We start from the raw sequence: 15807 nt of genomic DNA, 5'->3' as shown, positions 1-15807 counted from the left end.
AGTCACGGTGCCACTTACCAGCCTTCATCACGGCTGAGCAATCCGGGACTTCTCATTCGTACTTTTGAAAAATCTCCTCAGCATTAAGAGCTTCCCTGAAGCTGGATCTTCAGCGTCTTGCATCCTGATTTCCAGACAGAACTGAGTTAAAAACATAGTAACTGACTCCGTTTGTTTTTCTGTCTCCAAGGTGTTTGGCCCTGCGTTCCTCCTCCCGGCCCCTGGGGGAGAGGAGCACTTATTTACTCACTGACAGGAACGAGCTCTGGAAATGGTGACTAGACCAAATGTTGGCTGGGGGAAGCCCAGTTCTCCCTCAAGCAGGACTAAATGTTTCCCAAATTAATTCTGACAAAGTGAGTTTAGATTCAACTTTCTGGAACTTCTCAAAATGATTTAGGGTATTTTAAGTCAGCTCTTTATTTGTTGCCTGTTTTTCCAGTGTCTAACCCCTACTACCTGTTGGGTGCTTCATTTATGTCAAATATTTTACTTTCTAAGCTGTGCTGTGGGAGTTTTTATCGTGTAAAAATTTCCCTGGAATGTAAATGCCCTGTGATGTCTTTGATTTGACGTTGGGGTCAAATGCAGGCCGCTGTGTGGCCTTCCTTCAGGAAAGAATGGAGGCTTGTCTTGTTTTGCTCATTTGGTTCTCAGCGTGCATTCAACCAACAGCAACATAATAGCGTATCGGGGTAAAAAGTCACTCGCCTGTACGGGGTTTTTGGGTGGACAAGAGTTGGGCTCAGAAGATTATAGATGTACTGGCGCAGGGTCCCATGTTACTGTGTGCAGCCTTGAACGCTGGGCACAAGCCTACTACTATTCTGGGTTATTTATTTTACTTTAATGAGCAAAGAAAAATATGGTGCATTTGAATGACATAATAGTAGACAATTGCATGTTCTCGAGTTATAAGTAAATCATGGGTCAGAAAAAGACAGTGAAGAGGGTGTTTCACTAAATATGTTCAGGCTTTGTCTCACAAAGACTTGGTTGTATTTTGGAATGGCTAATTAGGAGTTAGATCCAATTTAGCGTTGCATTCTCCGTGAGTCAGATGACTGTTTGAAACAGCTTATTTCAGACTTCAGCTACCGGATAAAGTCACCGACTGTTTCCAAACCCAAGCCGGTTTGGATGCTGATTGACTCACAGTGTTTGCGTTCTGATTGTTCCTTCCAAACCCAGGACGCGTGGGAAGCACAGATGACATGGGCTGGGTGGGAGAGGCAGCCCTCCGTTCCCCGGCTGTGGAGGGGAGGTGCAGGGGGGCCCTGGGCCGGGGCTGAGAGGCGCGGTGGCCAACTGAGCAGTGAAATCCCACCTGTCCCACCGAGGGGCCAGGGAACAGCTGGGGGGAGATGTCCTGGTCAGAGGTTCCTAATCACTCCCTTCAAAGGCAGTGGACTCGGGGCAGCCCTGGGGGCTCTGCCACCCTCCTCAGAAGGCTCGGCTGTGTTTCCAAGGAACGAGCTGTAAGAGAGCTCCTGGCCACAGAGGGAATCTCCAGTACTCGCCTCTCCCCGCTTCTTCAGCATTTGGTTGCATTACTTTTCTTCCTTGCTGCTTCAACTTAGGACTGTCCTCTTCTCCTTCCAGTGACCAGCTGTCACTATATAGATGCTCACCAGCTCTTATCATGGGACCCTGACCCCAGATTCAGCATGTTTATTTGATTTGTGGCCCAAGTCGTTTTTTGTTGTTTTTTTTTTTTGCGGTACACGGACCTCTCACTGTTGTGGCCTCTCCCGTTGCGGAGCACAGGCTCCGGACGCGCAGGCTCAGTGGCCATGGCGCACGGGCCCAGCCGCTCCGCGGCATGTGGGATCTTCCCGGACCGGGGCACGAACCCGCGTCCCCTGCATCGGCAGGCGGACTCTCAACCACTGCGCCACCAGGGAAGCCCCCAAAGTCGTTTTTTTAAAGGTGTCAATTTTTACCTTTTTCTCTTTGTGCCAGGCTGTTTCTCTTTGGTCTGTAGCTTTTTTTTTTTTCTTTTCTTTTCCGTTTATGCCTACCCCCCTTTCATCCCCACAGGGATTAAAGCAACTTGATTTTCTCAAGGTTAGTACCATAGTAGTTGTGTTTTTAACATTCTAGCCGTAAGTGCCCTTGTAGAGACTGTTTAGACGTGAGCTATGTGGGCAGCTTGTTCTTACCGGATGGACAAACAAATGACCTGCTCAATTCTGTCTTCCAAGGTCATGGGAGTACAACTCTCTTTTTTAACAGTATCATTACTGCCATTTACTAAAAGCTTACTGTGTGTCAGGCTCTGCACCAAGTATTTGACATTAATTTTCCCATTTAATCTTCACATCAGTCTCATGAAGTAGATAGTATTATCCCTATTTTGCAGCTGGGGAAATTGAGGCACAGGGAAGTTAGTTACTTGCCCAGCTTTATTCTGCTAGTATATGCCATTTGCCAGGACTTGAATCTCATCTCAGTCTACGTCCTGTGTCTTAACCACAAGTGGGTACCTTCTAGGGCAGAATTGTCTTTCAGGGACATATGGCAACATCTGAAGACATTTTTTATTGTCACAACTAGGAGAATGCTACTGGCATGTAGTGGGAAGAGGCTAGGGATGTTGCTAAACATCCTCCAGCTACAGGACAAAGGATTATCCAGCCCCAGATGTCACAAATGCTAGTGCTGAGAAACCCTGTTATCGATAGAGCAGACCATTTGCGTTTAACGGTTCAGGGATACCAACCAGGTGATGTTCTGAAACTTTAGTTATTTCAAGAAATATTCCTCGGGAGATAGAAAAGCTCAGTTTTTTGGCAATAGCAATTGGAGAACTAGAAAAGAAAAAAAAAGAAATATTCCTCGTTTGCATAGTTTTAAAAAATATTTTTAAATTTCTCAATAGGGAGAAAATATATATAACTGTTTATGTTTTGTGAACTTCCTAACTTTTGAAATGTAAAAAGGTGGCTAACAATTCCTATACCTCCGTTGTGATTGGGTTATCGGAGCAGAGCACGCCATTTGGATAATTACATCAGAGTTTTTTCTTTGGTTCCCACTTAGAGGCTTCGTACACATAAATCCTCTGCTGGATGTCAGCAAAAAGTTTTAAAATTCTGAAATTTGGTGTCCTGGCCTCGTTTGGGTCTCATGCATGCGTGAGGCTCCTGTGGTCCCACAGGCCATGTGCGCAAAGCCCCATAGACCAGCTGGGGAGGGCTCAGGCTTGGGGAGCAGGGTCTGCGGGGCCTAGGCTGCCTGCAGGTTCCAGGTGGAGCAGTCCTTGCAGCCTTAATCACAACCTTCTGTTTCTGTGTTCCAGCCATGTGCTCAGCCCCTCTGCTCAGCAGGCAAAACTGAGCGTTCCCAGTTGGAGAAGTTTAGGGTCTTCCTGTTTGTCTGATACTCCTGGCAGCAAAAACCTCCACATCTGTGCATTGTCCGGCCCGTTTCCTTCCCCAGCACCCCTCCTCACGCCCCCAGCAGTCTCGAAGCGCTGTATTGTTCACATTCGTCCTCATCTTGACCTTGTGCTAACTGCCTGTTTATTGTAATGACTCCTCAGATAAGGTACTCCTTGGGACTTTTTTTGCATTTAATTAAATGCTTGGGGCCGGGAAATTGAGGATCTAGCTAAAATGCAGTGCACAGCACTTTGAAGTGTATCTCGGGCCACAGTGAGACTGACCGGCTCCTGCTGAGCCGTCTCGTTACCTCTTTTTAGGATTCTGTGTTTCCTGGGTCGTGAACAGCCCTGTAGGCCCTGGTCTCTGCGGACCTTGGGGACCGGCGCCCATCTCCCTCCGCCTTGCCCTCCAGGACACGTGGTCCCCTCTGTCTTCCCCGTTGGCCTGCTCCTCCATCCCTTTGGCAGTTTTCTCCTATGCCCAGGGGACGTCCTGTTCCTCCTGTCTTCTTCACAGAGTCACTTGGGAGATCTCATCCATGCCCCTTGCAGCCCTTACGCCGGAAGACCCCAGAGCTCCCAGTGCCTCGTGTACGTCCGCACAGACCTCAGCTTCTTCTCCACCCAGACTAGACTCGTGATGTCGCCCAACATGTCCCTCCTCCCATATTCCTACTCCAGGGAGTGGAAACATTCAAGTAGCTGTACAGAAATCTGGGAATCCTCCTTGACTCCTCTTCCCAGTAGCCTCCAGGTCCAGTTAATCTCTGAGTCTTACTGCCCCTCCTAAACATTTCTCGAACCTGCCCCCTCCAGTGGAGTAGTTCTGGCCCTTACTCTTCCTTGCTTGGATCCCTGCCAGAGCCTCCTAACTGGCCTTCCTGGCGCTACAGATGTGCCCCTTTCTACATCGCTGGCAGCAATCCGCTGCATGGAGGGGGCCGCTGCCCCCATTGAACAAACCTGGTGGTCCCCAGCTCCCACTGAGCCTGTGCGCAGCTCCGGTGCAGCTCTGCGTGCACGTGTGCAAGGGGTACACGCAGACACTCGCTCGGGACAGGTTTATTCCATCCGTTACTTGCTTAACCCTCGAAAGTGTCCATGGAGATAATCGACAAACAGTCTGTAACAGGAATGGGAAGGAGCTTTATCTGAGCTATACTGAGGAGGACAGCCCCACAGCCTCTCGGGTAACCCTGAGGAACTGCCCTGGAGAAGCATGGTTTTCAGCACAGTCTTTTTTTCTCTTGTCAGAACAGAGAGCATCAAACAAGTCAGAGATACATTCCTTCAAGATTTTAAAAGAAAAGCCAAAAAAACCCAGATCCGTGTGTACACAGCGAGTCAGTATGGCCTTGGCGTCTGGGAAGGGAGTCTTATCATGGAAGGAATACCAGCATTGGCATCCCAGGAGGAGAGGCATTTAATCTTTATTTTTAACATGGACGTTCTTTACTTCTGGTCAACATGCCCTTTTCTTTAATAATTCAAGCAGATGTACAATGTATGTTTGATAGCCCACCAGCAGGCTGTTTTAGTTAGCATAAAATTCGAGTTAAATGATGTATAAGCCAGAATGACTTCCCCGTACCTCAGTATGTGAATATTTCTTCCATCACAGGTATCCTAGAGATGAGTTTTCTAAAATGCAAGTCGGATTTTGTCACTTTTATGCTGCAACTACTATAGGGGCCCCTCATCATAATGTATAAAACGGAGTTCAGAAATCCCAAACATGACCTATCCAGTCCCTCCCAGGATGGCTCCTGCACTCTCCTCCTGCCATGTTTCTGCTCCCCGCCCCCCACCCTGCCCCTGCCAGCCTCGAGGGATGACCTTGACCCTGACAGGCCATGTGCTCAGCACTTGTCCCCATGGCCTCCTCTGCCTCCAGGCAGAACAGTGCGCCCCTCTTGACTGCTTCCGTAGCACCAACTGCTCTGTGCTGGGCCCACCCGCTGACTTCGCTGTCGCCCCGCTGGCCTGTGACCCCTCTGAGGATGGGGAGTCATCATTTTGGTGTCACAGCACTGGTTCCAAACCAGGCACGTGAACAGACTTCAGAAGTCACTGTATGTGAATGTGATCTTTCACTCTCAGAAATGAGATCATATGGTTTCTGAGGAATGAATACTACCAGCCAGCCTGCTTCACCTTTGCTTTGTTTCTGATGAGGAAATTAGGGTACCCATAGCCATCGAATGTCTTACATAAAATGAAAAACTTTTAGTTTTCTTAACCACATCCATCGGAGCCCCCTTCCTTCCTCTCCTGAAAAGGTCCCACGTGGTCAGGAACTGAGAGAGAATTTAGTGGGAAGGGACAGCTTGAAAAAAGGGTTGCAAATTCCTTTTGGGGATCACACTTTATACTCACAGACTCTTCCCCTAGAGTGGTCATTTATTTTTTTCCTGAGCCGAGTTAATACATATTTACTCTATCCAGTACAAACTACTTCTATGAATGATAAAGAGTTTCACGAGCAGTGTTTTTTTAAGGACCAGAAGGTATCACGCTCTGAAACAGAGGCAGAAGAGGGCAAAGCACACCAGCCTCCTAAAACCGTCTGGGCTTCACGTCAGGAGCGTGTTTATCTCTTAAAGCTGTCGAACTCCGTGTGTCCTGGGAGTTTCTTTCTTGATCGAATTTGGATCAGAAAGCCAGACTCACTTAAAGGTCATCCTAGTTCCTTGAAATCATTATAAAAAGTTCACAAATAATCCTGTAAGTTAAAAAGTGAATTTGGGGACTTCCCTGGTGGCACAGTGGTTAAGAATCCGCCTGCCAGTGCAGGGGGACATGGGTTCAATCCCTGGTCCGGGAAGATCCCACATGCAGCTGAGCAACTAAGCCCGCACACAACTAAGCCCGCACACCACAACTACTGAGCCTGCGCTCTAGAGCCCGGGAGCCCAACTACTGAGCCTGTGCTCTAGAGCCCGGGAGCCACAACTACTGAGCCTGTGCTCTAGAGCCCGCTTTCCACAACAAGAGAAGCCACTGCAATGAGAAGCCCGTGCACCGCAACGAAGAGTAGCCCCTGCTCACCGCAACTAGAGAATGCCCGTGCGCAGCAACGAAGACCCAACTCAGCCATAAATTAAAAAAAAAAAAAAATAGTGAATTTGGGTAAAGGGACTGTTAGAAAATAAGGTTAATTTTCATTCTTCTGTTTAAAATTCGTCATACTAAATAGCAGCAGATACGCCTGGCTTAACTGTCGTTCACCCTTTCAGCCATCATTTCTACTTACACCAAAAAACCGTGAGGATTATCAGCCACTTCTGTTTTGCTCAGAGCATAAGCAATGTCAGCATGATCCAGCCGTTTAGATTTCGTTTAAGAAGTGTTTTTATGCCACCATCCAGGGTTATCCAACAGAAACAGAAAAATTCCAGCCTTTCCCCACCCCAGCTGCGACTCTCCTGTTTGAACTAACAATAGATTTACTTCCCAATTATTATACTCCTAATAACACCTCATTGTGTTTTCCTCAGTGTTCTCCCTGATCTAGTACTGCCCTGCCCACCACAGCACACTTCTCAGTGGCTAGTCACGCTCCACTTGGCCTTGGTCCATCTTAAGTCTCTGTTTCCTGATTCCAACTTTAATGACGTTTCCATGAGGCAAGTAGGAGTATCTTTGTGTCCTCCCTCTCCCTCCCCCCACCATTACCCAGTGTGTCCCCTACACACCTTGGACTGTCACATCTTGGGCAAGGGCACCTACCTTGTCTTACCTCTTTAGAGCTTCAGTGCCTAATTCAATAAAAGTTAGCAGTTGCTAATCACCGTGATAAACAAAGGTCAACAATACACATTAATAGAAATTCTCCAGTTTGGGAAGCCCACGATATGTGACTCCTTTATAAGCGCTTTAGTTTCAGCAGATGTTTTATGAGCATTATTTTCAAAGAAGGGTGGGACTTAACGAGATAAGGACAGAGGAAAAATCCAGAAATCAAATATTCTGGGTCCTGGGAAAAAATAAGGGCTATTTTTGCAGAATTGGTGCAGTCACCCTGAACCGCAGCAGTCCGTTGCTTCTGTTCTTTGAAGCCTCTGGGCCCTTGGCTTCTTGGCGGGGGTGGGAGGTGCGTCGGTGCGTCTGTGTGTGCACACCTCAGTCATCAGCTCGTTAGTCACCTACACAGAGTGGCCTTAGAAGGGCTGCGCTTTTCTTCTTGCTCGTATCACAGAGGCTGAATACAGTTCAGCCCTTGCTTTTGTGAATGGCCACCTCCGCTAAAAGGCAGTTTGGAACAAAGATCAGGAAGTTAGGAGAAGTGAAACTGGGCGTGTTTGTGAGTGGTGTTCTTGTTGACGTAGCTTTCTTCTCGCAGCCCATGTCTGCAATTTAGGATCTATGTGGTTGACCGCCAAATAATTTGTCTTACCAGAACCTCTCCCGCCCAGGCCTTTGCTATCTGTGATTATCATTGTAATCAGATCAGTTTTACCGAGCCTTGGTAAAATATTGCCTTTGACACCACTGAGACCAAAATTTAAAAAAAAAAAAAAAGTTTAAAAAATTCTATCCATCCATGATCTCACTGATAGTACCGAGTAAAATTGAAAATTGCTTTAAATTTATGTCAGCTCAGCAGCTTCATCACCAGGCTGTTGGGTTGGAGTGTTGGATTTTTAAACATCATTTGAATCATTTCAAATGATCTTAACAAAACAAGACATTATATCATTAATAAGAATACTTATCAGAAATAAGTGCCCCTCGATGGATGTAAATCAGCCTTCTGGGGCCATTTATAACTAATGAGAGAATTGCACTGCTTGACTTTAATAATTCACCAAGGAACAGAGAATAAGTAGCAGCAAACATTAATTTTACTGGACAGTTTCATACAGTTTATGTTTTGAAATAAAAGGGATATGACTTGATTCCTGCCTGCAACCAAAACACTTAAAAAGGAGTCTCTCGGGCTTCCCTGGTGGCGCAGTGGTTGAGAGTCCGCCTGCCGATGCAGGGGACACAGGTTCGTGACCCGGTCCGGGAAGATCCCACATGCCACGGAGTGGCTGGGCCCGTGAGCCATGGCCACTGAGCCTGCGCGTCCGGAGCCTGTGCTCCGCAACGGGAGAGGCCACAGCCGTGAGAGGCCCGCGTACCGCAAAAAAAATAAAAAAGGAGTCTCTCATGTTGTTGGCATCTCCAGCTGGAGAACTGGTACTCAGATGCCTTTGTTAATCAGTTGGCACCCTTCTTGCAATAAACAGGAAGCCAAAATATAAATACTTTAAACAGTGATCAAAACTTTGTATTCTATCATGTCCTTTGGCGTATGGCTATGAAATTCCTTATAAGCAAGCATTGTACTTGTCTAGAACAGAAGCTAAAGTATCTAAGAAAGGAGGGACCTTCTTTATAACCACGGATTTTTCAGAGCCAAGTAAGGGTTCTTTAATTACTGGCTCCATATGTGAAGCTAAGGATAGAGAGGACCTCGTTTTTAGTTGTTAGCCCGAAGGCTGGAGCGGGGACTGCTCTGCTGTGGTTCCAAGAATGAGAGAGACACTCTGCACCTGGAAATGAATGGTTACAGGTGGGTTCTCCCTCCCCAGAGGAGAAAGGGGATGATAAGGGGGAGTCAGTGTAGCCCACGCCCTCTGGCCGGGACCCTTGGCCAGCTCCCTGTGCTCAGATGGACCTTCTCTTCTGCCTCTGCACTTGGCACTTCTCAGAAGCGTGTCTTGCTCCCCTGCAACTGGAGCCATAGGACTTAGAAAGCCACCTGCTCTAGGGGGAACCCCTGGTCTGGGAGAAGATGATAAGGGTGATCATGTTCTTGAAATGACTGACTTGGGGAGGTAGAAGTGACAGTGGTGATCTGCAGCTCCAACACCCCCCCCACACACTTTCTACCTGAGACCCTGAAGCCAGAGCAGCTAAGGATGCCGCATGTGGTCACACACCATTAGCCAGCAGCCTAGACCAGAGCCCGTGTTGCCCTGCTTCCTGTCCAGTGTTTTTGTTCCCCCCTATGACTTTGCTATTTGACAAGCTTCAGGCTATAGAAGGATAGTAGAAGGTGATTTTTTGTGGCTGTGTGGAGACAGCCCACCAAGAGCATAAAAATAAATGTTGACCAAATATGATCATAGTGGTGATTCCTGCTACCTGTTGAGCACTTCAGATGATACCTTGCTTTACATGCACGGATTTTTAATCCTTGTAACACCCTTTGGGGTAGATACTTTGAACACCTCCACGTCATTGTTCAAAGACACAGAGCTAAAGGTACAGCCAGGGTGATAGCGTTGAAATAGGTCTTCTGTATCCTTTTTGTATCCATTTGTATCCTTTGTGCTGTAGAACTCTTTACATGGAGAAAATTGATATTTGATATTTGATGGTGAGGCTAATTCCTCACATGCCAGGTGGGCCCTACAACAGGAAGATCTGAATGGAGAAAGGAATGCCGTGGTGTGACCTCGGAAGTGGCCTTGTTGCTGTGGGATTTGGGGCTGGGGAGGCTGGATCCTGCTCGAGAAAGAGTACTCCACCTGCCTGGAGTACTTACCATCCAGCAAGCACTGTTCTAAGTTTGTTACTTACTCTAACTTAGTTGATCTTCACAACACGCCTGTGTGGTAGGTTCTATTCGTATCCCCATTTTACAGACACAGGAACTGAGGTACAGAGCCACATTGGGCTCAAGGTGACCGCCTAGGAAGTGGTAGAACCAGGATTCAAATCCAGAAAGTCTGGTTCCAGACTGAATCACCCCCGAGGCTGCCTTTCTGGATGTGCTCATTGGCTGGAAGGGTGGGGCAGTGGGTTTGGTAGCAACCTTGAGAGGGTGACCGTTGAGCACACCTTCATCCTGTGCGTGAGCCAGAGAGGCCTTCCCCCAAACACTGTCCTGCCCGCGTTCTCTGCCGGCACCCAGAATGACCAGCCACCCCGCTCCTGGGGGGTTGGCACGTGGGATGTGGAGAAAGGGCCTCTCTCTGCCACGTGTGGGTGTCTTCTCCCGAGGCCCGTGGTCATCAGAGCCGTGGGAAATATTTGCTGTAATGAAGTCTGTTAGCTGCAACCACCTCAGAGAAATATGTGTCAGCACGCCAACGTGCTCCTTTTTCTTACCTAACCAAAACACAGTCTTATTTTTCCCCTCCCCTGATTGCCTGGGGCTCCCTTGCCAAGCACCTTTCTGTTTCTGAGCCACGCGGGTTCAAAGGGAGGTGCCCACGGCGGCACCTGGAGTCCAGGGCACTGGACACGTGCGTAAACTGGGACAGGTCCCTCTTGGCCCACCTCGCTTAGCAGCCCTTACAGGTGAGGAGGTGGGGAACAGGCGGTTGGGATGTCTCAGGAAAGTGAACCTAAAGCTGTTTGTATTCCCAGCCTTTCCAGCACTTTTGTGTTTATTTTTAAGTGGCCTGGTCTTCTGATCTGTACTCTCTTCTTCTGAGTTCATCTCTGTTTACGAGGCTGCGCTGTTGTCAGAAGCTGTAACAATAAGTCCCTGTTCCCAGAAAGAGTCTTGGATCCTATGAACAAGGACTAGAGTTCAAACTTCCACAATGGGGTTTTCTGTGACCGGCTTGAACTTTGAGTCTGCACTGACTTCATCTGAGCTGCAGTGAGAAAAGCTCACTGGGCCGCCTCCTCCCACCTGGCACATTCCTGAGTCCTTAGGCCAGTTCAGTAATGCAGGCCGAGGCCTTGCCTGCCCTTAAGGATGGTCCCGAAGCTGCTGGCAGCTCCGTGTTGAACTTGCTTTTCCTCGAAGGGTGTGCATCCCTTTGGGAACTACACTTGAGCTCACCTGTTTTCAAAGCCCAGTTTGAATCCTAAATGCCTGGGGAATTCCTCTAGTTAATAAATGAAGGAAGTTTAAACCTGTCTGTGGTTTTGCATTTGGCATTCTCATTAGGGAAAGTTGCAAAACGCTGGTGGCTTGATATCTGGCTGTGAGATCACTGAGACGGATAGTGTTTAATGAACTGGGCACGGATGCAGCATACAAATCTGTCCTGCTGACTTTTTAGATGTTAAAAACATCTAACATTACAAATGTGTGTGAGTGTGTGTCTGTATGTGTGTGTGCATTCTCAGCACACAGTATTTCATGGGTCTTAAATATTTGAGAGAAGTAAGGCACTAACGAGGGGACATTTTTGCTGCATGAATGAAGAGCCATGTTTGTGAATATCCACATGGGCATTTTGTTCTTTATTGCTTGTGTGTTCAATACATAAAGCCTTAGGCTGTGTCCAGTTCCTTCTCTGAGCTCACTGGCTTTCAGGAAGTGTGTACTGTGGACACAAGATAGGGCAGTTCAGATGTTAAGTCTGCAAGTTGTAACTTTGGTTGTGAAAGACCAGCGTCGGTGTGAGTAAAATAATAAAAACAGCGAGTTTGGACATTTTCAGTGATGCTTTTAGAAATATGAACCAGCCTACAATAAACTTTGGCCCTTTAAATCATTCAAAAACTTTCTAAAATACCCCTACTGCTTAGCAATGTGGTTAGAAACAGAAACGACCTCAGTGAGAATATAGAAGGTGTTATGTTTTTTTTTTAAAGTGAGCAATGGCTAGCGTTGTCTTGGTGCCTGGGTAAATCCCGAATTAGGTCTTGGTTTTTAAGGATGAGGGTTATCTTACATCATTAGCCCCGTTTCATTGATGATATCCTGTAGTAGGTTATTAGAAATGCGTCACCCTGCTGAGAGCTTTGCAGGTACATCCGATGGCAGTGCACGCCTTGTGGCGTTTGTTTTGATGGGATTCTGGGTGAAGGTGGCTGCTGCTGTGAGCTGCTGCTGCCCTGTGCCCTCCAGGCAGTTCCTGGCTTGGGGTTTGGGCTGGCGCCCCTCTCTGTGAGTCATGCAGCTGGCCTGTCCCCTGGGCCACGCTGGGATGAGGTTTCCACTGCGCTCATGCTCACACGCGTCACCTCCTTAACGGCCGCTTGGAACCTTGGCACTAAGGCCCAACTTGAACATTAACCACTCCGTTTCTTCTGTCAGTAGCACTAATTGGGTCAGGTTTTCAGGGCCAGTGGAGATACAAGGAAAGAAAAACGTTTTTGCCATTCTTTAACTACTTGTGACTATTTCCAGATTAACATTTTTGTCTACTACTAACTTTTGAGTTTATAAGATGATACCACATATGCGTGTGTGTGTGTGTGTGTCTGTGCCTGTGCCTGTGTCTATATATACAGACTTGGTTCAAAAGGAGGCAATACCTAACTTAAAACAATTGTATTTTTAAAGTGACAGGTGTTCTCACGTGCTGATGAACATTTTCTTCACGGAAGCCACCAGTTTTCACCCTAATGCTATGTTCTTCTCCTTCATCTCTGAAATGACTGTATTCCTGGAGGGAATATTTGGATTCTCATGGTGGAGATGACCAGAAACCAGTTAAAAGTGTGGTCACAGCCATTTGTCTGCCTGTGACTTGCTTCTTCCACCTCATGCCCCATGGGCTCAGCTTTTCACTCTCTCCGCGTTTACTGCCCTGCATCCTGGGCTGTCGTTACTTCTTGTTTGCAGCCAGAGGCCCAGGGCTTCAGTCATCCCCACTGCCCTCCTCCGTGGTCTCTTGCCCCCTTGGTTTGTGGATACCCTCGCTCCAGCCCTGTGGGCTCCATTCCTTGGAAAGACCTGGCCTGATGCCCATTGGAGACAGGCCCCTGGGCAGCCCCGCACCTGCGGCCTGGTCTGACACCTGGTACCAGCCGGTCCTGGACGTGTCTGCTGCGCTGCTGGTCCGGCTGAGCCTCCCTCCAGGCAGAGCTGAGGGCTCTCTTCTTGTGTTCGTTGGAAGCACACTTCCTAGTTGCCATCGTAGCTGGCAGCTGCACAGGTAGCTGGAGCCACCCCAGGATGGAAGGAAGAGAAGGAAAGCCGGGGCAGCTCCGAGTGAGTCAGGACCCTTTGGAAAGAGGCTCGGAGAAGCGCCTGATGTGGGAAGCTAGTCTTCCAGCTGTCGCTCTCAGAGTCACTGCTGACGTCCTCATTTACTCAATTGGGACTTTTTTTCTTTCTTAGCACTTCCATTCATTAACCTTAAAATTAAGAAAGTAAACTTTTGTGTGTGTGTGTGTGTGTGTGTGTGTGTGTGTGTGTGGGTGTGGGGTACGTGGGCCTCTCACTGCTGTGGCCTCTCCCGCTGCGGAGCACAGGCTCCGGATGCGCAGGCTCAGCGGCCATGGCTCACGGGCCCAGCCGCTCTGCGGCATGTGGGATCCTCCCGGACCGGGGCACGAACCCGTGTCCCCTACATCGGCAGGCGGACTCTCAACCACTGTGCCACCAGGGAAGCCCCAGAAAGTAAACTTTTTATCGAAGCAGTTTACCTCAGTGAGTTGTACAGTGAATATTTCTGAGATAGTTGCCAAGCTTTCCTGTGTCTCACTAGATGAATTTTATTGTTGTTAAATTTCAAACAGTTCTTCGCCGTGTCTGTCGTAGGGGATGGTGGAGTTGAATGTATCCTGACGCCAAAGACAGGATGCACAGGCACTGGCTCTGCCAGGAGCTCAGCCCTCAGAGGAGGTTGGGTCGTGCCATGACCCTAAAATCTCAGCATCGGCAGCAACAGAGGTTTGGTTTTTTCAACCACACTGCACATCCGTCAAGGGCCAGCTATGCCTCTGCTTCGTGTTGCCAGGGACCCAGGCGGATGGAGAGATCTCTGTCTGGGATTTTTCTGATTTCATGGGAGTGGGAAGAGAGCTGGACAGCAAAGCACCAGCTCCTAAGCTCTTCTGCCCAGAAGTGGCCTGTGTCACTTCTGCCCACATGGGATTGGCTGAGCAAGTCCCGTGGTCAGGTCTGATGTCCATGGGGTGGAACAATATCATCTTCCTCGAAGAAGAGACAGAATATTTGAAAGTATAATACAGTCTTTCACAAGAGCTTTCCCAGAAGCTTCCAGTCAGGAAGGGACTCTTGTTCTAGTTGATTCTTGAGCTTACTTGGTGTTTTATGGGTTTGTGTGAGAGGCTCAGAAGGAACAGGTGGCATAATCCTCTCCATTATCGTGTTTGGGCCTTCTTAAGCTGCTGGAGGGGAACCTGGCTGATGGCCTTGTATCTTGCGAACAAGCAACAATTCTTTCTGCCTCTGTGCAGAAGGGACAAGAAAGCCTGCAGTTGCTGTAAGAATGAACATCCGTGCTCCCCAGTGCTGGGGCAGGCTGCCCAGCTGTTAGATGAGACAGGAGTCCATCCCCTAAGGGTTATTTATTCTCAGAGTTGGGTCACTTAAACAGAGGGCATTTGCAGTCCCCCTCTATGACACCAGGGAGTTCATGAAGCAGGAGGTATCTTGATTTTTATGTGTAAGGTCTATAAGTTTTTCGTTTTCCACCCTGTGTTACTTTTGTCCATTAAAACTCTCTGCTTTCTTATTGATCCTGAAAATACTAGTGAGGCTCACGTAACACCTTATATTTTGCCAGAATTCATTATGAGTATGAAAAATACCTTCTGTTTAAAATTATGTAAAACAGTAACATTAAAAGGCATCTCTTGAAGCTCAAGTTGTAATTCCGCCTCAGCAAACCCGAAACCTTTGACACCCCACGCAGTGCGTACAGGGCATAGGCATGTGGGCCCTGGCTAGCAGTATCTGTGCTGAGTCACACCTTTGTGCCCACCATGGAAGTTGGTTCTTCAGTCTCTCCTGTTGGACAGAAAGAGAAAGACACGTAAAGGAAGACTTGCCTCGTGCAGATTTTTAGATGATGACATTTGTAGAAAGAAAAGAAGTTATAAAATGTGTAAGTGGGGGACTTCCCTGGTGGTCCCAGTGGTTAAGAATCCACCTTCCAATGCAAGGGATGCAGGTTCGATCCCTGGTTGGGGAAATAAGATTCCACTTGCTGCGGGGCAACTACGTCCACGCCCCGAAACTACTGAGCCCGCGCGCTCTGGAGCCCACGCACCACAACTAGAGAGAAGCCCACAAGCCGTGACTAGAGAAGCCCGCGTGCCGCAGCAAAGGATCCCACATGTCACAATGAAGATCCCACATGACGCAAATAAAACCTGACACAGCCAAATAAATAAATCAATAATGTGTAAGTGGGCTTGAGAAATCTTAAAGAATGGATCATTTAGAAAATAGGACCAGACAGGTGGACTTGTTGTTCCTGGTTGCTGATGCCTCAGGACAGAATATAAAAATGATCCCTCTAGAAATGTGTGCTCAGAAAGCAAATTGATTGGATACAGAGGAGTTGCAGTGGGCATCGAGGAAGACACATGTGACCGGCCAGGACTGGTGAATTAACAAACAAACTTGACAATGAGCGGCTCCTCAGCGAGTGATCAGACCCAGGAAAAAGAGGCTTGCTGAGGTGTTCTGGAGAGTGGAACCTTCACTTCTCTGGAGGGGCCACCAAGCAGCTGAAACCACCTCTGGGTTCAGTGGGAGAGAGAAG

General features: G+C 48.1%; 2 protein-coding genes across 5 annotated transcripts in view; one reads left to right on the top strand and one right to left on the bottom strand.

The window, feature by feature from the left end:
* LHFPL2 (LHFPL tetraspan subfamily member 2) overlaps positions 1-15807 on the top strand; it is a 184432-nt gene that overhangs the window by 136286 nt on the left and 32339 nt on the right. The window lies entirely within an intron of this gene.
* The window catches only part of SCAMP1 (secretory carrier membrane protein 1), a 144877-nt gene continuing 144058 nt past the window's right edge, over positions 14989-15807 (bottom strand). Inside the window, exon 10 of the mRNA XM_073802238.1 lies at positions 14989-15047. Coding sequence (XP_073658339.1) covers positions 15004-15047 — 44 coding nt within the window. The 3' untranslated portion in view covers positions 14989-15003. The remainder of the gene's footprint in view (positions 15048-15807) is intronic.

Source organism: Tursiops truncatus, chromosome 3 (genome assembly GCF_011762595.2).
Source record: "Tursiops truncatus isolate mTurTru1 chromosome 3, mTurTru1.mat.Y, whole genome shotgun sequence".
Taxonomy (NCBI): domain Eukaryota; kingdom Metazoa; phylum Chordata; class Mammalia; order Artiodactyla; family Delphinidae; genus Tursiops; species Tursiops truncatus.
The sequence above is the reverse complement of the archived record's forward strand: the minus strand, read 5'-3'. Positions and strand labels throughout refer to the sequence as shown.